Source organism: Rhincodon typus, chromosome 26 (assembly GCF_021869965.1).
Source record: "Rhincodon typus isolate 14 chromosome 26, sRhiTyp1.1, whole genome shotgun sequence".
Taxonomy (NCBI): domain Eukaryota; kingdom Metazoa; phylum Chordata; class Chondrichthyes; order Orectolobiformes; family Rhincodontidae; genus Rhincodon; species Rhincodon typus.
The window spans coordinates 33,226,906-33,248,874 of NC_063357.1; the positions used below are offsets into that span (position 1 = coordinate 33,226,906).

At 43.5% G+C, this 21,969-nt stretch overlaps 1 protein-coding gene across 7 annotated transcripts in view; it reads right to left on the reverse strand.

Annotated features, from left to right (window-relative positions):
* The window catches only part of fkbp6 (FKBP prolyl isomerase 6), a 53,047-nt gene that overhangs the window by 2,860 nt on the left and 28,218 nt on the right, over positions 1-21,969 (reverse strand). For 5 of the 7 annotated variants that reach the window (XM_020517724.2, XM_048612691.1, XM_048612690.1 and 2 more), the window contains 3 exons: positions 19,048-19,245; positions 16,513-16,622; positions 11,156-11,241 (listed from right to left, as the gene is read on the reverse strand). The exons of 1 other annotated variant lie outside the window; for it this stretch is intronic. In XM_020517724.2, coding sequence (XP_020373313.1) covers positions 11,157-11,241; positions 16,513-16,622; positions 19,048-19,245 — 393 coding nt within the window. In that variant the 3' untranslated portion in view covers position 11,156. The remainder of the gene's footprint in view (positions 1-11,155; positions 11,242-16,512; positions 16,623-19,047; positions 19,246-21,969) is intronic. One more of the 7 variants, XM_048612693.1, reaches the window with a different exon arrangement.

A 21,969-nucleotide genomic window follows, 5' to 3' on the forward strand; every position in this document is an offset into this window, starting at 1 on the left:
AGAACGAAAAGAACGAAAAGAACGAAAAGAACGAAAAGAACGAAAAGCAGACAGCATCATCATGTCAAGCACAAACAAAAGAATTCAAAGAGATTTAAGGTTTCAGCAATGATTTGTAGCTTGGGTTGTGGGCGAGGTTGTTGGCTTGCTCACCGAGCTGGCTTGTTTTCAGTCAGACGTATAGGGTTGGACCCTATATAAAAACCCATACAGAACAGAACCAAAAATGACAACTCACTGTAACAGACCAGACAGCATAAATTCCAAGCGGGGTAGAACAACATCGCTTCAGCCGAAGTCTCACTGATGATGTCACCTAGCACGGTGACAAAATGTCTGAACGAAAACAAGCCAGCTTGGCGAGCAAGTCAACAACCTCAATTCAAAGGAGATTCCTGACAGCAGGAAGCAACTAGATAGGCAGTTCCTGAAGGCAGAAGCTGAACAAATTGTCAACAACGTTACAACAAAAGAAGTCAGGTATTAGAATGGCTGAGACCCATGAGAGGATTCAGAACAGGTAAATATCTCCAAAATATGAATTTGAAAGCAAATGGGACACAGGGAGTTGGAGAAAACATGGCAGAGTACAGGACTTTGCATGCTTTGTCCATTGAAATGAGTTGCAATTAGCAAAGGATGGGGAAAAAAAAACTAAGCAGGCAAGGAAGTGAGAGAGAATAAGTTGCAATTGAATAGGAATATGACCGATGCAGCACACAATGACAAATGCATTGTGTTGCTCACTGGAGATAAAAGTGAAGGAAGAGGTTAATACAGTAAATCGCATCAAAACAGTGGAAAGGGAAGTGAAAGAATTTAAGGAGTGATGGACTCAGTACTGACCATATGCAGTACTGAAAACAAACTGCATGTTGACTATAAAGCAAAGTCTATGAACTGCAAGATAATCACTTTACGAACAAACTGCTCCGGCAGTGTATTCTTGCAGAAATTTGCACGCACTCGTCTGGCGTGACTTCCTATTTTGTAAACTGTATTTGCAGTTTGAGGCCATCATACTGAAGCTGAGCACTGATCGGTTCAGAAATAACTCCAGTGGCACGATCAGCCTTGTGGGGACATTCATCTCATCCAATCCCCAGAACAGAAGAACGACAAGACTGAGTCCTTGATGTGGAGAACAGAGATATGAAGAAAGGTTAGGAGCACATAGGAGAATCCAATCATGAACATAGATAAAGGAAGAGAGGCCCCACGTGGTTTACAGATAGTAGGTGAAACAGAAAAAGAGAAATCTTGAGAACAATTTAAAGATAAACCATGTCTGTAGTTCAAATTGAATAAGTAGAAACTGGGAAATAACAAACTACAGAGTTCGAGATCTGAGGTGACCTCTAGGTGGAACTGAAAACACAAAAAATCTTTCAAGTTTAATGAGGGTTTATAATAATTTATAATTTGGGATCTTGGGTTCTAAGATATAGAAATTTGAGTTTCAGTTCAGCGAAATATTTGTGTTAAAATGGTCAGAAAGTTTTTTTTAAAAAAAGTAGTAAGGCTAAAGGACTATACAAACTACTTGGTGAGAAATTACTGGCATGCTTACTAATTTAAGATTTATGACCCACAGAGAGATAGATGCAGAGCAGCCTCAAGCAGGTCACGTTATCGATATCGATACCAGCCGAAGGACAGGTTAGTTTCGGCAGTTTCCAGGCAATCAGAATCAGAAAGAAGTCTTAAACCATAGAGCCTGTAAGATTTTTCTCCCACTAAGTGCGAGGTCCAGGCACAGCAGCAATTCACAAAACCAGACATCAAAGTGTAAGCAATCATTTGGTGTCTACAGATACTTGGAGTGGCTGTATGGCTGCCAGGGAGTGTAGGTCTGAAGCTGTTTCAGCAGCACAAGTACAAAGGGCTAAAAAAAAAAAAAAAAAAAAAAAAAAAAATAAATAAATAAATCCTCAGTTGTTTTCCCCCTCAGAGCACAGCGAGTCAGTGTCTACGTGACTTGAGGAGAGACAGTACCAGAGAGAATCATATCAGCAAAAGGTGCAGAAGTTCAGTGAATTGAAAGGAAACAATGTGATCTTGTTAGTTGAGTAAGGAATCAGAGTGAAGCGAAAAGTAACACTTCACTGGGGTTCCCTTATGTAAAAAGGATTGCATCCTTCCAAATTGTGTTTTCATATACTATAATTATTTTATTCCATTCTTGTGCATTATAAAAACTTTGAGGTTCTTTCAATAAAAGTAAATTGGCAGCTTTTTGTGAATATATTCAGTGACTGACCAAATTGGTAAAATAAAATTCATGGTCTACCCAGACAGTTTTCATTTTGGAATCAGACCTGTCCAGCATTACCATAAGCTGGGATCATAATCACAGTACAATGGTAGGCAGACAGAAGGTTACAATGGATGGAGGAGCTAACTATACTGGGTGGCTTTCATCTGGGTCAGGCCTAGTGGGTGTATAACCCATGGCCTCTGACCCTATAAAATGTCAATGTCCTTCTTGCCCGAGGGCTGGTTTCTGATACAGTCGACCCAGGGCTTTCGGGCGACTCAGTCTCTTCTGGAACGTCCAGCAAGTTTACAGCAAACTTTCAGATGGTTTCCGTGCCACCAAACATGGAGACAGAATGAAGGCACTGTATACATAGACTTAACCAAAATGGTCAGAATTTTAAAAGTTCAAACTGACATGGATGCAGACTTAAATAGCTATGCTGAAAACAAAGACTAAGATGTGCTCAGGCCAGGACAGCTTTATCTACAACACGAGCAGTAACAAGTCTTTGAGCATCCATAGCAGGCATTGACAGCCCCCTTCGCCTTACATTTGGTTAAATCTTAGCCAACAACATACATTGTTGTACAGGAAATAAAATCATGTACTTAACAAAGTAGGTTCACTTACTCTAGATTTGTCATCCCAGCATCCAATCTCAAACAGCACGTCACCACAATGTAAGGAAAAACATACCCTGTATCAGTTCAACACATGAATCCAAGCCCTGACTGATCTGCACTAATCCCACTACTCAATTCTTGCTTTCAAAGACTTGCCAAGTGCTGCAAAATTTGTAGTTTGGCTGAGAAAATACTCCAAGCGTGATCACAGTGGATAGAGTACAGACGTCTACTCACTCGTGTGAAAATGTAATTGGTCGTTTATCACGTACAAGGGCCTTATAAAACCTGCTGGTTAGTCAGCATTGAGCCACATGTCAGCTTCCAGCTGTAAATGTTCAAACCGTGTCAACTACAAGACAGATTCCATGGATATTTCTCCACAAAACAGAATCTACTTCAGGATTCAACTTGATGGAGTGATAAACTTCTGCTTAAACCAAGTAGGGTCAGAATTTATGGGTGATTTGTTTTCCTCTCCCCTGATGTGTGAAGATCACAGGTTCTCCAGTTTCCAGCCTGTAGTGACAGCACTCAGGCAACAGTGCCCCCAGTGGAGCTCACTCATTCGAGTCTCTACTGCGGTCAGTAACTGATATCCTAATTGACAAATCCTAACGTTCACACGTGCAAAGTTATAAGAGACATGCCAACTTAAGCATGCTGACAGATTGAGGGAAACAAGCACATACTGTCGCCTGCCTAAGTCCTGTTACATTACAAAACTTCTCAAGTATCAGCAGCAATCCTATTACTGCAAAACTAACTGTGCAACCATTCCTCCTCATTCACAACTTATTTTCCTATCTGAGCATACCTTTTGATTTGGTTTCTAATTATTAAATCTTAGCCGCACTCCTTGATCTCCCTCCTTGGAGCATCCAGCTCAGTCAATGTCTTTCTCCAATTTGACATGGAGCGTATGAGACTCGAGGCTACTGGTAATATAAAGTTGACCGGGCCTCTATTGAAAGCTCCCTTCCCCAGCATTCTGCTGGGGTTAATGATTTCTTTTGGATTACAAAGCTACGTGCAGGGAGAAAGAGAACTATTTTGTGCTGTTGATACGAATAAAGGAATCTTGTAATGCAGTACATAGTTATAAGGGACACAGTGGGTAAGGTGTTTATTAGACATCAGAAGTACTTTAAACGCCATTAGATATCTCACAGGAGGCAAATTAATTGGGGAGTCTTAGATTACAGCTAAAGGACTATTTTAGCAGATAAGGAGCAGCAATATTAAGGCTTTAATAGTGAGAGGATTATCTGCAGGAAGGATTTTACCGAGCTTCCATTGGAAAGTTGCCCCACGTTTTGAGCTTGCTGATGTCCTATTAGCGTGCTGTTGGATTTGACCAGCGCTTGATGCTCAGCTCACTGCCAATACAAAGCTGTTTTTTGATCACTGACAGCGCAGTTCACCCTGAGGAAACTGATGCTCGTCCCACCACGATACCAGTTGTCTCTATAACATAAAGCTCGTTTTCTTGGTAAGCCACGAAGTTGCTAGATTGGAAACGGATTCCAAACCAAGGTCATCTCTTTCAGCCCCTGGCCTGAGGGCAGTGCCCCCTCTTTTTAAGAGATTAACTTAGTTGACAACCTGGGAGTCATTTTATCGTTGGCAAATGAAGCAAAGAATTAACTTTTACCTTTGACTTGGAGACAGGAAGGACTGTAGATGCTGGAAGCCAGAGACTGTAGGTGAGAGGCTGGAAAATCACAGCTCAGACAACATCCGAGGAGCGGGAAAGTTAATGTTTCGGCCCAAAACATTGACCTACCTGCTCCTCAGATGCTGTGCTTTTCCAGCCTCACAGCTAACTCTTACCTTTGGCATCTGATCCTTTGAATCCAGTCACACTACACAAGGACATAAGTCAACCACAATGAACTTCCATGTCTTGGCCTAAACTCACCAAAGTCACAAGGATGGTTTAAACTGGTGTTTGGACTATTGACCTAAAGAAAGGCATCAGTCCTTAACTAAATACATTTGATCAATTCTGGCAATGTATGAAAGCCAGCTGCAAGTTATTCACCTTCACCACTGTTGTGGGAATACTGATAATGACAAGGTTGAGAGAACCACTTTCAAGTTAAGTCAGGTTCGTTCTGTCTCTGAAGTGCAGCAAAGACAAAAAAAAAACAAAAACAAAAAAAAAAAGAGACTTGCATTTACAGAACCCAGGATTCCCCCAAAGTCCTATAGGGCCCATTAAGCCATTTTGAAATGCAGTCACTGATGTTTCCATGAGATGCGAATATCACAGGCACTTTAAAGTCAACCACATTGCTGTGGGTATTGAGTCACATGTAAGTCAGACCAGGTAAGGATGGCAGTTTCCTTCTCAACAATTGATGGATTTATGGTCGCTAATGGAAATTCACTTGCAATTCTAGATTTGTCAATTGAATTTAAATTCCACCGTTTACAGTGGAATCTGACATGTAGCTCCCACCCTCCCGAAATAGCCCGAGCTCCTGGATTGTCAGCTCAGTGACATTACCATTACACCAAGGAAAATGGAAAAGACAAATTATGGACTGAAAGTTCCACAGACAGCAGTGAGACAATGACCAAACAGACCAATCGGTTTTCGTGGTTTCGTTCAAAATAGCACAGCAGAATGTTTTGCATTCACTTGTCAGGTTGGGCGAGGCCTCAGTTGAGCTTCTCATCTGTAAGACAGCAGCTTGATCAATGCAGTAACCCTTCAGCACTACAGTGGTGCATCATTTCTTCGACTTGTGCGCTCAGGCCCTGGGCTGGGATTTAAACCCACAACCTCAGGCTCAGCGGCTAAGAGTGCTTATAAAAGAAAACATTCAGTGCATAAAGAATTTTAAATGAATACCAATTCAGCATTGCCTTTGAGACATCTAAAGGAAATGGTGTAACTTTATAGCTATTGGATTGTTCTTATCCATTCACTCATTCATGTTTAATTACATATTGCATGGTTGTTTAATCCTGGAATGAGATCTGATGTTGCAACAGTCCACTGCTCAGCAATGGTACAATGGGCCCGAGAGGCACAGGTTAATCACAGTGGTTAAAATAATTATTAGAAGCATTTTGCTTCATTATTACAGGCTCATTCTGAAATCGACATAAACACTAATGAAGGATCTCGTAATCATTTAGAGATGGAAGCCAATTAGTGTAACAGATATGGAGGTGGAAAATCTAAAATAAAGAGTGATGTTGTCAAGCATCATTAATATGAGATGCAGCAGGGGCAGTTATCTGTCAACATTAATTTTCAGACCAGGTAGGCAACATCCTGAACCATTCGACTCTACCTGCCTGGTCCCAGAAATATCATAAACTGGTAATGAGATGATGGAAGGCATCAAATTCAACCTTTCCCAAAATTCATTCACGTATAACCCGATCTGCTACTTTTCTCGTTAATACATTGACTTGGCTGTTGAATGATTATATAAAAAAAAAGGACATTACAGCCAGTAAGGTACTTTTAAACTGAAGTCATGGTTGTGGCAGGTAAAGATTCACTACAAGACAACAAGGTGCAGAGCTGGATGAACACAGCAGGTCAAGCAGCATCATAGGAGCAGAAAGGCTGATGTTTCAGGCCTAGACCCTTCATCAGAAAAGCTTGTCTCGGATTCTCCAGCATCTGCAGTTCCTACTATCTCTGATTCAATTTTAACCCCACTGCAAAGCCTCTTCTAAGGATGCCTAGCCTGAAGAAGTTACCCTCCTCCCTCCAGACAAACCTCAGGGGATCTCTCTCCCACTGCAACTCTCTCGTAATCTCTTCGGCCCTGAAACTGCTCGATCATGTCCTGAAGCAAACCAGGTACTACAGCCACATCACCTTCCTTAGCACCTGCCTACGGAACCAGATCATCCCCAATGGACTACAATCCACATTCAAGCCTTCCCAATTCGGCCCCAAACGTGACAATATCTACACTCATGGTGTTGAGATCCTTCAGAAGCGTTTCTCCCTGCGACTCCTGAAACACACACTTGCAGCAATGCGCCGGCAACTCCAGGCACTACAATCAAGCCTACCCCAGCTCAGAGCCTCCCTCTCCCAGACCTGCAAAGGACCTCTCCTGTTTTTCATTCTTCGTAGGATCCACAACCTGAACTCACAATTCTACTCAGCTTTATTGGACACTAAAAACCGTAAGTACAGTAAACTTACTGGTGCCTACCACCCAAAACAGGCTTCCTCCACCCCCCAAATCCCCAGCCATACCCAGAACCTTCCCCACAATGTGCCTGCCGCCATTGGCCATGAGGCCACTGTCGGAGAACTCAGAAAAAAAGAAAGAAAGAAGCTTTTCTGATGAGGGTCTAGGCCCGAAACGTCAGCCTTTCTGCTCCTATGATGCTGCTTGGCCTGCTGTGTTCATCCAGCCCTGCACCTTGTTGTCTCGGATTCTCCAGCATCTGCAGTTCCTACTATCAAAGATTCACTACCCTTTCTCAAATAGTGGGATCTTTTATGTCTCCGAGTTATTGTTTCACCTTAAGGCATTCCAAACAGTTACGTACTGTGTTCTCGTTAATCTGAAGCATGGCTTGCACCCCCAGCTTCCTGACTCAGAGGGGAGTGTGCTACCACTGAGCACAGACTGGCAAGTTAAGAAAGCTTTTGGAAAGATTCAAAACAATACAGAGACCCATGGCTGATCTAATCCTTCTACTTTTCCAGAATGACCTCAACAGCTATCTTGGCTGTTAGTCACCGTTTTCAGTCTGAGTGAACCCTACACAGTGCAGCCATTGAACTTAACCTCTCCTGTAAGTAATTAGAAAATTCACAAAGGCTGAGATGATGATTAGTGATCAGGCCTGGAGACAGCAGGCAGTGGCAGCAACACACCCTGCACTTTATTCAAAAACTATCAGTTTACATGAAACGGCATTTGTTCGACACACTGGAGGCAGCCAGCATAAACACAGTGCTGGGGAGTCAACTACTGTGTGTGCGGCACAGTGCTAGCAGTGATTCTAGCTCAAAGCACCAGGGGAGTGGGGCAGGAGGAGAGAAAAATCAGACAAAGGCTGCTTGAGGCATCACTGATATCAACAACAAATTGATCACAGGCTCAGCCCAGGGAGGCTTGGCACATTCCAGCTGGAGAGAGGAGCTAGAATTAAATCGGCAGATTATACAGCTGGATCGATAGTGAGCTGGAGCAGGGAGATGAAAGTGGTGATAAATGGAACAAAAGATCTGTGTGTCCATGGTGGTGGTGGAGGAGAAACATACGGACAGGATAGTGACTCAAACAGTCTGCTTCAGGTACCCTGCTGGGCGTGTGGAGGCAGGGCTGATTTAAAGTTTAAAAAAAAAACTTCAATCCAGATGAAGTGTGGGACAATACCACTCCCACCACCCCCCCACCAACCCCCAAACTGAGCCGTGAATGTGCGGAAATGTAAACAAATCAAAAGTCAAAAACCTCAAACAGGGAGAGGTTTGATTCAAAATAAAATTCATATCACTGCAGCTGGACAAGACAGAATGAAATACACCCACACGATAAGCAGGCATTTGCTTGATGTATGAAAGGATAGGGAGGGAACATACAAACAAGGAGCAGTAGGCAACTCAGCCCCTCGAACCTGCGTTTATGAAAGAGAGGCAAGGAAAATACTGTAAGCCATAGGCAGGAGGAGTTGTGGTCTGCTCTTAGGCTTTATAGGACATTGAAACTGGTACGTGTTTTGGTAGATTACAAAGAACAGGGTAAAGTCTATGATGGGAAACAGAAGTTAACGGGCAGATTACTTCGCTCTTCCCAAAGGAATTGCCACAGCTCTGTGCTCAGTGTCTACTTGGAATGGGTCAGAAATGGAAGTCACTCAGTACCTAACATTTATAGCAAGGCAGCTCCTGTCACCAGCACAGTAACAGAGGGTGCATCAGGTCACATTTACACAGGCAAAGGTCTGGGAGGAACAGATTCAAAGCCTGTTTTGGGATTATCCAGTAGAGACAGGGTTCATTCTGATTTGGTGTCAGTTTTGAAACTGAAGTACTGATCTCGGAAATATTTGCATGGTCCAACTGATTGACAAAATACAGGGGGGAGAGATACTTCAAAGCTATACCTGAAGAAATTGTTCAGTGACTTTTTTTTAAAATTAAAGTTTTACAGTCAGCAGAAGCACCTTGTGCAAGCAAGAAGCAGCAACACTTTTAAAGGTTTCTGCAGGAACCTCTCTACAGATATGAAACAGAACTTTCACACAAGTGGCATTCCCATAGCCTCCAGTACTATACCTCAATATAGCAATAGTTCTGTACACACCGGCACCGTACCCAAATAATATCAAGACGGCCCCGTACCCACCAGCACTGTACCTTAATAATATAAAAATAGCCCTGTACCTTAATATAGCAATGGTCAATTTAGGCCAAGCAAAGTTTTCTCCTTCACCTCCCCCACAAAAGTTCCCCAATCCAGCCTGTCGGTAGGTCCTTTCTGGTTCATTTCTGAAAAGACCTTTGGTTTTTAGTTTTTCCCCCCCCCCCCCTCAGTTTTCAGACATTAGGCAATGGATACCAACCTGTATTACCTTACCATATTCTTCTTCCCAGAGTGCATCACCACATACTTCTCTGCACTGAAGCTCATCTCCCACCTATCCACCAATTTGTCAATGTCCTTTTGGACTTCCACATTGTCCTTCTCACAACTTACAATACTTCCAAATTTCGTGTCATCTGTAAACTTTGAAATTGTCCCCTGCACACTGAGATCCTGATCATTCATAAGTATCAGGGAAAGCAATGAGCCCAATACCAACCCCTGGGGAACTTCATGACAAAAAACTTTTCTCGCCCAAAAAATATCCATTGACCATTACACTATGTTCCCCATCACTCTGCCGATTTTGCGTCTATGTTAATATTGTCCCTTTTGTACCATGATCTATAACTTTGTCACAGTCTGTTGCATGGCACAGTATCAAATGCTTTCTGGAAATCCACATATACCACATCACCATGTTACCCTGTCTCCTCTTCAAAATGTTCCAGCAGGTTAGTTAAATATCACTTCCCTTTTAGAAATCCATGCTGAATTGTCCTAATTAACCCACCTTTTTCTACATGGCTACTAAGTCTTTCCTGAATAATTGCTTCTAGAAGCTTCCCCACCACTGATGTTATACTGACTGATCTGTAATTGCTGGGATTCTTGAAGCTTTCTTGAACATGACTGTAACGATTGCAATTTTCCACTTTTCCAGCACCTCACAGGGAAGACTGAAAGATCATTGGCCAGCGTCCCTGCAAATTCTACCCTCATTCCCATCAATATCATTGGAAGCATCCCATCTGGTCCCAGTCACCTTTAAGCACCAACAATCTTTTGAGATTCCTTCTGTGTTAATTTTGCACCTTTCTAGGTGCAGAGTCCCTCCTCTGTCACCCTGAGCAGCATCCCCTTCTTTTCTAGAAAAATGCAAACTATTCATTTAACTCCTCAGCCGTGCCCCTGCCTCTAAGTGTCAATCCCTTTTTTGGTCTCTAAAGGCCCATGACCATCAATATCACTAGAATTTTGCAATTCAGTTTAGCCGTGCAAGACCATGTTGTTTCTTGAAGCAGTGGGATTGTTACTTGAATGAATGGCACCAAGCGCTAATAGTTTGCTATAAATCTGTAGGGGCAGGGCAGAAAGACTCATCAGGAGCATGCAAAGTTAGCACATCTCTCTCTCACGCTCTCCCTCACTCCAACGTTGTGTGGGTTAAAAGACACAAGAACCACGAAAGCTGAAATGAAAAGGAATTCTGGCAAAAAAAAAAAAGACCTACTGTCCAAATTGAACACTAACACCCAATATCCAAATTAGGAATCATTAGATAAACAATCATGGTGCATCTTGCATTTGTATGACACAATGTTGCTGAAGTTATTGACTAAATGCATCAATTAATTGCAATCAATTGGGTCCACAGTTGGCTCCGAGTGCAGGAAATTCCCCAGTCAGCAAGAGCTTTAAGAGATGGAGATTCCTCCCACCTGCTCCTCTCGGGCCCTCAATATTTACCACAGGTCATGTGTCAGACTGCTTATATCCTGTAACCCAGAGATTGCTCACAAAGAGCTGCTGATGGCTGTAAAATCGTAACACACAGAACCATCAGGGGAGAAAAGTGGCAACAGAACCTCTTCCTGTCAGCGGCGGTTTAAAAAAGCCTTCACTAAATACTGAAGCAGCACAGAGCCTGCTTTTAGCTACAACTCCCATCAACGTAGGAAGTGACTCACCTTAATCTTTCACTGCTGCAGGTTCCCAGGCAGCAAACATCCTGCTACACATCTCCTTCTCCTTCAGGCTCCACTCTCGGTAGCATCTAGGCAGCAGGGAAAGCAAACAAATGGGTAGATTCTTCAACACTGCAATTTATGAAAAATTCTCCCTTCCTGTTTGGTGGATGCTTTGCCAGAACCTAAAAATAATGTGGGCACAGGCCTGGAATTGGAAGAAGTCAATGGTGCCCTAATCTTCCCTGACAGCACGAGTGGGCAAATATAACCTGCACTTTGAGTCTCTGCTTTGATAGTAGCAGTAAAAGATTCACAGCAGACTGTTACCACTGAACAGTACCCACACTCAAATCAAGGTTTTGACACCCCAACACTCTTAAAATTACTGATCACAACATGCACCTTCAACACTGTGCACTCCCGTCCCTATGCCAAAGTCCACTAGCACCACCCAGTGCAGAATCAGGGGAATGCAAAGGACAAATCGCACCTCACTTGTGTAATCACGCATTACACAATCGGTGCTCCGATTTACCATCACTATCATTTCCTAAACCATGCTGACTCATATTAACAATCTGCAAGGTCCTGCCAGCTTACAAACTGCTGCTTCCTCCAGCTCATCAACTTCCAAAGTTTAAGATGACAAACTCCCAAAGGGTTTTCACAAAAGCAGTTCCTCATTCCCAGATCGTTAGTGCTCTGGCATTCCCATTTATTTCTGTATCAAATCGGTGACATGTCACCTTAGGCGCTGAAATGTCTATGTATTAATCCAGGTATTGTGCTGGAGAGCATTGTGTTATTGTGCCACTATCAGTTCTGAGGAAGGGTCACCGGACCCAAAACGTTAACTCTGTTTTCTCCTCCACAGATGCTGCGAGACCTGCTGAGCTTTTCCAGCAACTTTGTTACTGTGCTGGAGACTCTGATTGGTTCCCCAGTCCCAGCAAATATTCAATCCCATTCCAACTCTCTTCTCTATCACCACTCCCCCGCAGCGTAAGAGACAGAGAAGACCTTATTACCATGTTAAGACTCTTAGGACACAAATGGAACTAAATGAGTCATACAGCACGGAAACAGGCCCTTCAGTCCAACCAGTCCATTCTGACCCTAATTCCAAAGTGAACCAGTTCCACGGGCCTGCGGTTGGCCCATATTCCTCCAAACCTTTCATGCACTTCCCTAAATGTCTTTAAACGTTGTAATTGTACCCACATCCACCACTTCTTCTGGCAGTTCATTCCATACACAAACTACTGTTTAAAAAAAAAATTGCCCCTTTTGTCTTTTTAAAATCTTTCTCCTCTCACCTTACAAATATGCCCCCTCGCCTTGAGATCCCCAACCCTAGGGAAAAAACACTTTATTTATACCCTTCATGGTTTTATAAACTTCAATAAGGTCACCTCTCAGCCTCCCACACTCCACTGAAAAATGTCCCAGCCTATCCAGCCTCTCCTTATAACCCAAACCCTCCGTTCCCAGCAACATCCTGGTCAATCTTTTCTGAACCCTCTCCAATTTAATTATATCCTTCTTGTAACAGAGCAACCAGAACTGCGCACAGTACTCCAGTAGAGGCCTCGCCAAAATCCTGTATAACCTCAACGTGGTTGTAGGAAGTTCCGGGATTTAGATGCTTTGAAAGAAATAGGGAGGGTGGCAAAAGAGGCAGGGGAGTGGCATTGCCAGTCAGGGCTAGTATAGTAGCTACTGAAAGGCAGTTCGAGAATGATATGTCTACAGAGTCAGTTTGGGTTGAGGTCAGGAACAAGAAAGGAGCAGTCACTTTGTTGGGGTTTTTAAAAATTTTATTTTATTTTTTTAAAAAACAGACCCCCTAATAGTTGCAGAGAAGTGGAGGAGCGGATTGGAAAGCAGATACTGGAAAGGTGCAGAAGTCACAGGGTTGTAGTCATGGGTGACTTCAACTTTCCAAATATTGATTGGAAACATTTTAGTTGTAATAGTTTAGATGGAGCAGATTTTGTCCAGTGCGTTCAGGAAGGATTCCTGACAGTATGTAGATAGACCAACACGAGGAGTGGCCACTTTGGACTTGGTGCTTAGCAATGAACTGGGCCAAGTGTTAGACCTGATGGTAGGAGAGCATTTTGGCAATAGCGATCGTAATTCTGTTACTTTTACAATAGTCATGGAAAAGGATAGGTATATACAGCAGGCTAAGGTTTATAATTGGGGGAAGGGTAATTATAATTCTGTTAGGCAAGAACTGGGTAACATAAAATGGGAACAGATGCTGTCAGGGAAGAGCACTATTGAAATGTGGAGATTGTTTAAGGAATGCATACTGCGTGTGCTTGATATGTTTGTCCCTAGCAGGCAGGGAAGACGCAGTCAAGTGAGGGAGCCTTGGTTTGAGAGAGGTTGAACGACTGGTTAAGAGTAAGAAGGATGCTGATTTAAGGTTTAGGAAGCAAGGATCGGAAAAGGCTCTGGAGGGATACAAGTTAGCCAGGAAAGAGGTGAAGAAAGGACTTAGAAGAGCTATAAGGGGGCATGAGAAAACCTTGGCAGATAGGATCAAGGAAAACTCCAAGGCTTTTAACACGTATGTGAAGAATAAGAGAATGACCAGAGAAAGGGTAGGGCCGATCAAGGATTGTAAAGGGAATTTGTGCACGGAGCCTAGAGATAGGAGAGATCCTTAATGAATACGTTTCTTTGGCATTCACAACTGAGAGGGACCTAGTTGTAGGGGAGGACAGTGTGAAACAGGCTGGTAGGCTAGAGGAGGTGGATGTTAGTAAGGAAGATGTACTAGGAATTTGAAGATAGACAAGTCCCCCGGGCCTGATGGGATTTATCCAAGGATTCTATGGGAAGCGAGGGAAGAGATCGCAGGGCCTTTGTTGATGATCTTTTTCTCCTCACTGTCCATGGGTATAATGCCGGAAGATTGGAGAGACGCAAACGTCATTCCCTTGTACAAAAAAAGGGAATAGGGATAACCCCGGATATTATAGGTGAGTCAGTCTTACTTCAGTGGTGGGCAAATTATTGGAAAGGGCTCCAAGAGATAGGATTTATGATCAGTTGGATAGGCACAGTTTGATTCGTGATAATCAGCATGGAATTGAGGGGTAGATCATGCCTCACAAACCTTATTGAATTCTTTGAAGAGGTGACCAAACACATGGATGAAGGTAGAGCAGTGGATGTGGTATACGTGGATTTAAGTAAGGCGTTTGATTAGGTTCCCCATGGTAGGCTCATGCAGAAAGGAAGGAGGCATGGGATAGGGGGAAATGTGGCAGATTGGATTCAAAATTGGCTGACACTTAGAAGGCAAAGGGTGGTAAAATATTCAACATGGTGCTCAGTTACGAGTCGTGTACCATGAGGGTCTGTTCTGGGTCCTCTTCTATTTGTGATTTTTGTAAATGATTTGGATGTAGGAGTGGAAGGGTGGATTAGTAAGTTTGCGGACGATACGAAGGTGGGTCGAGTTGTGGATAGTGCGGAGGGCTGTTCTAGGTTACAAAAGGGACATTGATAGGATGCAGAGCTGGACTGAAAGTTGGCAGATGGAGTTTAACCCTGAAAAGTGTGAGGCGATTCATTTTGGAAGGCCAAACTTGAAAGTAGAATACAGGGTTATTGGAAAGATTCTTGGGAGTGTGAAGGAGCAGAGGGATCTTGGGGTTCATGTCCACAATGCTCTGAAAGCTGCCACCCAGGTGGATAGAGTTGTTAAGAAGGCGTATGGTGTGTTAGCTTTCATTAATAGAGATTGAGTTCAAGAGCCGTGAAGTTATGCTCCAGCTGTACAAAGCCGGGTTTGGCCACATCTGGAGTATGGTGTCCAGTTCTGGTTGCCTCATTACAGGAAAGATGTGGAAGCGTTGGAAAAGGTGCAGTGGGGATTTACCGGGATGTTGCCTGGAATGGAGGAAAAGTCTTACAAGGAAAGGTTGAGAGAGCTAGGGCTTTTCTCTGTAAAATGACGAAGGATGAGAGGTAGTAGGAACTGCAGATGCTGGAGAATCCGAGACAACAAGGTGCAGGGCTGGGTGAACACAGCAGGCCAAGAACATCATAGGAGCAGAGAGGCTGACGTTTCAGGCCTAGAGCCTTCATCTCAGCTTTATTGGACACTAAAAACCGTAAGTACAGTAAACTTACTGGTGCCTACCACCCAAAACGGGCTTCCTCCACCCCCCAAATCCCCAGCCATACCCAGAACCTTCCCCACAATGTGCCCGCCGCCATTGGCCATGAGGCCACTGTCGGAGAACCCACAGAAGAAAAAAAAAAAAAACTTTTCTGATGAGGGTCTAGGCCCGAAACATCAGCCTCTCTGCTCCTATGATGCTGCTTGGCCTGCTGTGTTCATCCAGCCCTGCACCTTGTTGTCTCTTGTGAAGGATGAGAGGTGACGTGATAGATGTGTACAAAATGATCAGAGTTATAGATAGAGTAGACAGCCAGAGGCTTTTTCCTAGGGTGGAGGTAGCTATTACGAGGGGGCATAGTTTTAAAGTGAGTGGAGGTAGATATAGGGGAGACGTCAGAGGTAGGTTCTTTACTCGGAAAGTGGTAGGGGCATGGAATACATTGCCGGAGAGGGTAGTGGAGTTGGCCTCACTAGGGGCATTTAAGCGGCTACGAGATAGGCATATGGATGATAGTATAAGGTAGGGGTGGAGGTTAGATAGACGTTAGGATTAGGGTAAAAGTTCGGCACAACATCGTGGGCCGAAGGGCCTGTACTGTGCTGTACTGTTCTATGTTCTATGATGTCCCAACTCCTATACTCAAAAAATTCGAGCAACTAAGGCAAGTGTGCTAAATGCCTTCTTGACCACCCTGTCCACATGTGACACAAACATCAAAGAATTGTGTACCTGAATACCAAAGTCTCTCTGTTGTACAACACCCAAGGCCCTACATTTAAATCGCACAAGTCCTCCCCTTGTTTGTATTACCAAAATGCAATACCTCACATTTATCCAAATTAAACTCCATCTGCCACTCCTCAGCCCATTGACCCAATTGATCAAGATGTCATTATAATCCTAGATAACTTTCTTCACTAAAGTTACTGTCTATGAATGCTAATGCACATAGAAAGGACAGTCAATGAATAATGGTACCATTTTGCTGTTGTGTCCTGCTTACGGAGGTTGGAAAGCTCGGTGCTGGAAGTTATCCGATACACATTCCCAGTGAGCGAAGCCTCTCACTCAGTGCACTAAGTCAGAAACTCATCATTTGCAACGTCCCATCATTTCAAACATGTTGATTCTTTTGTCCCATAAAAACAGCCAGGAGCCAAGCACGGGCATCAGGCATTCCCAGATACTCTGGGAAGGACAGATTCCACTCACCTGTCCAGCTTGACCAGGGCACAGTTCACATCAGGGTTGAACGGCTCCAGTTTCTGTGCCCTCAGCAGGAAGTCCTTGGCTTTGTCATACTCCAGCAGCAGTATGCAGGCCTGGCACAGGGTGGCACCATAAAGGAAGCTTAGTTAACCACAAGAAGGACTACTGAGAGTACCATATTGTTTTAATTTTGTGGGGCTTTTAAACAACTGGGGACTGAAATGAAAAAATAAAGACCTCTTTTAAAAACAGTGTTTGAGAGGATCGCTGCAGTTTTGAAAGCAGGTAATCTAACATCCATGCCAGGCAACATGTAAATAGCTGTTTGGACATGCAATATTTGAAGTTTGAGTTGCAGATGATTGGGAGCCAAGGGAGTGTACAGAGACAGCTTTTGCTGTAACAAGTACCAATTTGTCTATGGACTAGTGACCAATTATCAGTGGCACAGGCCTTTATGTGCCAACAGTGTGATTGGCTCTTTTTCCACTGAATAGCTTGGAGCTGGGAACAAGTTACAGAGAGTGAAGTATTCAGCTCCTTCTCCAGCTTGGGGGCAATCTCTGTTCTCTGCAGTCAAAACTCACTTTAAACCTGGAGAAAACCAGTTTATCTTTCCTAAAGCAGACATTTTCAAATAAACCTGCTCGAAGATGTCATTATCCACCTCAGGAGCAGGTGGGACGTGAACCCAGGATTCCTGGCTCAGAGGTAGAGACATTCCATTGCACCATAGCAGCCCTGTAACAGCTATTGCAAGCTGTGACTTTTAACTGATAAATCAGAGACTTGTTATGAAAGTCTTAGTAACCAGTGGAAGCAACTGGAGAAAGATGACAGAAGCAACATGGTAGTCAGCTGGAGAGTCACAGCAGAACCTGGGAGCAAAGACCAATTAACTATCTTTCCAATCTTTTCCCCTCTGTCCATACCTATTTATTGTCCATCTATCTCTGTGGGTAAGGGCAAGTTTATAAGGGAAATGCGTTTTAATTCGTCATGTTCTATGCCAACATTTTATGATTGTTTATCATAGCTAGAGTCTAGTTATTTGTAATAAACAGTAATTCTTAAATCAGGACTGAAATGTGGTCCATGCCTTCTATTAACCCAGGTCTGAAAGTCAGGCGAAGTTGGGAACTTTGCACACTTTACAAAATCTTTAATCTTTGTGACGACTCTAGGAATAGCAGAGTTCAATTTACAGTGTGTTACCCCAGTGAGATATAACACTGAACACATACTCGTTCACTCAGATTGGAAAATGGGCCAGTAATTTCCTCCAAGTACACGAAGAGAAGCCATGTGGGAAACAATAAATTTACCAGATAACCTTACTCCTGAACTGGGAAGAAACATTCTCTCTATATTCTCCTGGTTTCCCTGATGGTTGTTGCTGATCTACAATACAACCATGCTTCATGCCAGCCTAGTTAGGTTGGTTTGGAGAAGAGTAAATGAGTTTGGACCCATTGTTTCCAAAGCTCTCCTCGAGTAGGATTCTCCTCAGCTCTGACCTGGGTCTGTTCTGAGCTTGGTTGTTCTAAATCAATCAATAACTTAAATTGCGATCGAATTATGTAGCTACCAAAAGCTCCTGTGTACATCGCCCAACTAGAATCAGGAGTAGGAAATTTAGCAAATTCTTCGCAGGCAAATTGATTATCATTCAGTAGGGCAGCACAGCAGGGAAGTGAACCTGGGACCTCCCTGGTCCAAAATACATGGACCACTGCACTGATTTAGAGTCAGTGGGGTGCAAGACAATGACAAAATGTCATTCCCAGCATTCCCTGCAGCTTTTCTAAGGATGTTCAAAGTGGTCCAGGTTGTGAATCATGTAGGTCACCAAAAATACCTTGAAACTTGGGAAAAACAACATAATCAAAGACCCCTCCCATCCCAATTAGACTCTTTTCCGTCAGGCAGAAGATAAAAAAAGTTTGAGAACATGCACCAACAGATTCAAGAACAGCTTCTTCCCCACTAGTCAGAACTTTGAATGGACCTCCCATTTGGTAAGTTGACCTTTCTCTGTAGCTGTTACACTAATTCTGCATTCTGTTCCATTACCCTGATGTACTTTTGTAAGGTATGATTTGTCTGGTTGGCATGCAAAACAATACTTTTCACTGTATCTCGGTACATGTGACGATAATAAAACAAAACATCTGCAGTCCTTTCTACAATCCAACAAAAAGGTCCCCAAGGTTTGAGAAAACTTAAAAATGGAAGACATCTCTGTGGGTGATCGTAGTCACCCAGGCTCTAAAACTCCCATCATGGCCCACTGAACGCAGGGCAGAACCGCATCAAAAAGGATGCAGAGGCACTTGTTGTGCTTCATGTTGATTCAAGTGTCAAGAATAAGCCCAGGTGAGAGGAGCTTGTTCAGTATTTCCTGTTCTTATACTAAAAATGGTTCTGTTCCACAATTTGAAGAATCCTCATCTTGAACAGAATTCACACTGGTTAAGATAAACTGGTATGGTACTTCATATGTAACCACATGGTCTTATAAGTTTTGTGTCCACTCACCTGGCCACACCTGAACAGTGCTTTGGGGTTCTTGCTTTCGATGCTGAGAGCTCTCTCCCCATAAACCAGAGCCCGTCTAGGTGCATTCAGCTTCAGACTGACTAGTGACAGGTTTAGGTACAGCAATAGCTTAGATGAGTGAATTTCCTGCATTTGCTCCTTGTCAGTTTCAGGACAATGTGCAAACACCGACAGAGCCTAAAGAGAAACACTGGGCATGAGGTCAACATATCTGAGGCCAGGGAAATACGACATGGCTGTTTAAAAACAGATTATCAAACTTCCTCGACTTCCCGATAGATGCAACACTATAGAAAGAGAGCCCCTGAAAGAGATAACGAGATTGATAGTTTGTTTAGAAGAGAGAAAGGGACATTCAAATCGAAAGTTGGAGAAATATTTTTCCACCTTCCCTCTGTCAGCCAGGAGTCTCACCCAGGACAGAGATCAGAAATTTGGGTGGGATTACAGAACCCTCTAAGGACTTGGCCATGAAATAGTGGACATGGTCATCTCCCGAGGATCCACAACATGCCCTACATTGTCATGACGACGGATCAGGACACTGGATCACATATGGATATTCTTTCCCCTTAAATAAAGATTGCAAGGCAAGTCTGGCTTATAGCGTGACTTTGCATTGACTGCTGAAAGAGTTCCAGTGAGAACCCCGGGAACATCGCCCCTTGTAGCATGTAAGGGAAGCTCCAGGGAGAGACAAAACGTGCGAGAGAGAGACTTCAAAGGAGCAGAGGTGTAACACAAAGTAATTACCTCCTCCCAGCAGAAAAACATCGACTATGAGTTATATTCCAGACTGCGGACTCAAGCCAGAAGAAATGTTTGTGTTATCAACTACAGGAGTGCAACTGCAACTACAACCCTCAGTCTGTGCGTATTTGTGGATTAGTACACAGTGAAGATTGAGCACAACCATTAAGCCCCCCTGCACTGCAGGTAGAAGATTAAAGATACTCCCAGCCACCATTAAAAGGAAAAAGGGCAAAAGAATGTCAGCTGACTTGCAAAAGCAAGCATCTTGAATTGTCAACATGAGGAGTGTCACTAGTATCACCCAACATATCAGTCCCAACATCCCATCAGCTACTCATCTACTCTTCAGATATCTGATTAACCTTCACTTTTCTTTTTTGGCTCTGTTCTCACTTCTAATGCGTGTATATATGTGCTGTTCTTTTTCTCCCCCTTGCCTCACGTTTAGTAACTAATAAACGTGCTTTTGTTAACTGAAGAATTGCTGGGAAAGTGGACTCCTTTTCAAACACAAGCTCATTTGGCCTGAGAGCAAGGTATCCACAAGGAAAGGGATTCATGTAAAATTGAATGAGCTGGAGCCAATCGAGGGGGTAGGTGAATAAAGAAAGGGAGTAAGCCCATTCCTCTTCACCTGGGAGCCTGATAGCTCCCAGTGTCTGGGTCTGTATTACGTTGGGGATCCTCAATAGTCATAATGTCATTAACACAAACACGTGTATAGGAGAATACCTTTAGCTCTACAAAATGTTCTAAATATTTCCCAGAAATGTTATAAAGTCAGATTTGACAGAGCCACACGAGGGTGAACAACCAAATTTTCAGGAAGTTTAAAAGAGTTTTTTTTGCAGTTTCTCAAGAGGAGGGAAAAAAAGAAGAGGTTTAAGGAAGGCACTCCAGCTGAATGTATGACCACTGACAGTGCAGCAATTAAAACTGACCTGCAAAAGAACGCAGTGTTAGAGAAGCAGAGCTGTCTCAGCAGGGTGAGGGGCTGGAGATGAGAATGACAGGATGGTCTTTAAGGCAGCTCGCTGCTTCAGTTAAAGTCCTGTGGTCCACATGTACAGTCCTGGTCACATAAAAGATGGGTCCAAAAATAGAAGCAGCGGCTTCGATTGATAATCATTTGAGTACTTGGAACACACACACAGGTACTGACCTGCTCAATTTATACATGGATAGGTTTATTTAGATATTGGTCAGGAAGATGCACTCAAGGACGAAGGATTAACTATAGATCAGCTGCTGGCCTAACACTTGGAAGCTGTGATTCTTGCCCAGCGTTGAAGTAAAGTTGTGGAAAGGTTGATCAGGAGCGCCCTGCACACGGCATAGCACTAGCCTACCATCGGCTGGCGACAAAAATCTCAAAACGTGCCAGATTATACATAAGGAGCAGATTGGATGACTAATACTCCTGGATGACCAACACTCTGGCCTGAAAACTCACTTTATAGGCACGCAAGAGTTTGCGTTGAAACAGTACCTTGGAAAATAGTAAAAACACCCCACGACACTTCATAGCAGCATAATCAAATAAAGCTGACACCGAGCCGGAGAGACACGAGGGCGGGTGGTCACGGAGATGAATTCTGCTGAGCAACTGAACAGAAGGAGATGTGCTGGGGGGTGTAGTGAGAAAACTGCACACAGAGCTGAGGGCCTAGGATGCTGAGACCATGGTCTCCAGTGGTTGGATGAAGGAAATTGGCATGCAGAAGAAGCTAGTGATAGATCCACGTAGAGGACCTGAGGAAGATGCAGGACCATTAGACACAGAACTGAACGTAGGCCATTTGGCCCATCAATGAGATGATCTGTTAATCATCTTGTAGGGCTGGAGGAGGTTATAGAGATCAAGAAAACTAAAGTCACAGAAGCATTCGAAAACAAGAAAAACTTTAAAGATCAAGACATCATTCGACACAGAGTCAGAGTAGACCAGTGAACAGGAAACTCAATGGGCAAAGTGAACTTGATCCAAGTTGGTCAGTTGAGGAAGCGTCACCGGTCCTGAAACATTAACTCTGTTTTCTCTTCAGCGATGCGGGCAGGCCTGCTGAGCTTTCCCAGCAATTTGTTTCCGTTGGCACAAGTTAGGAAACGCACAGAGCTTTGGATGAACTGAATTTAAGTGAGGCGAGC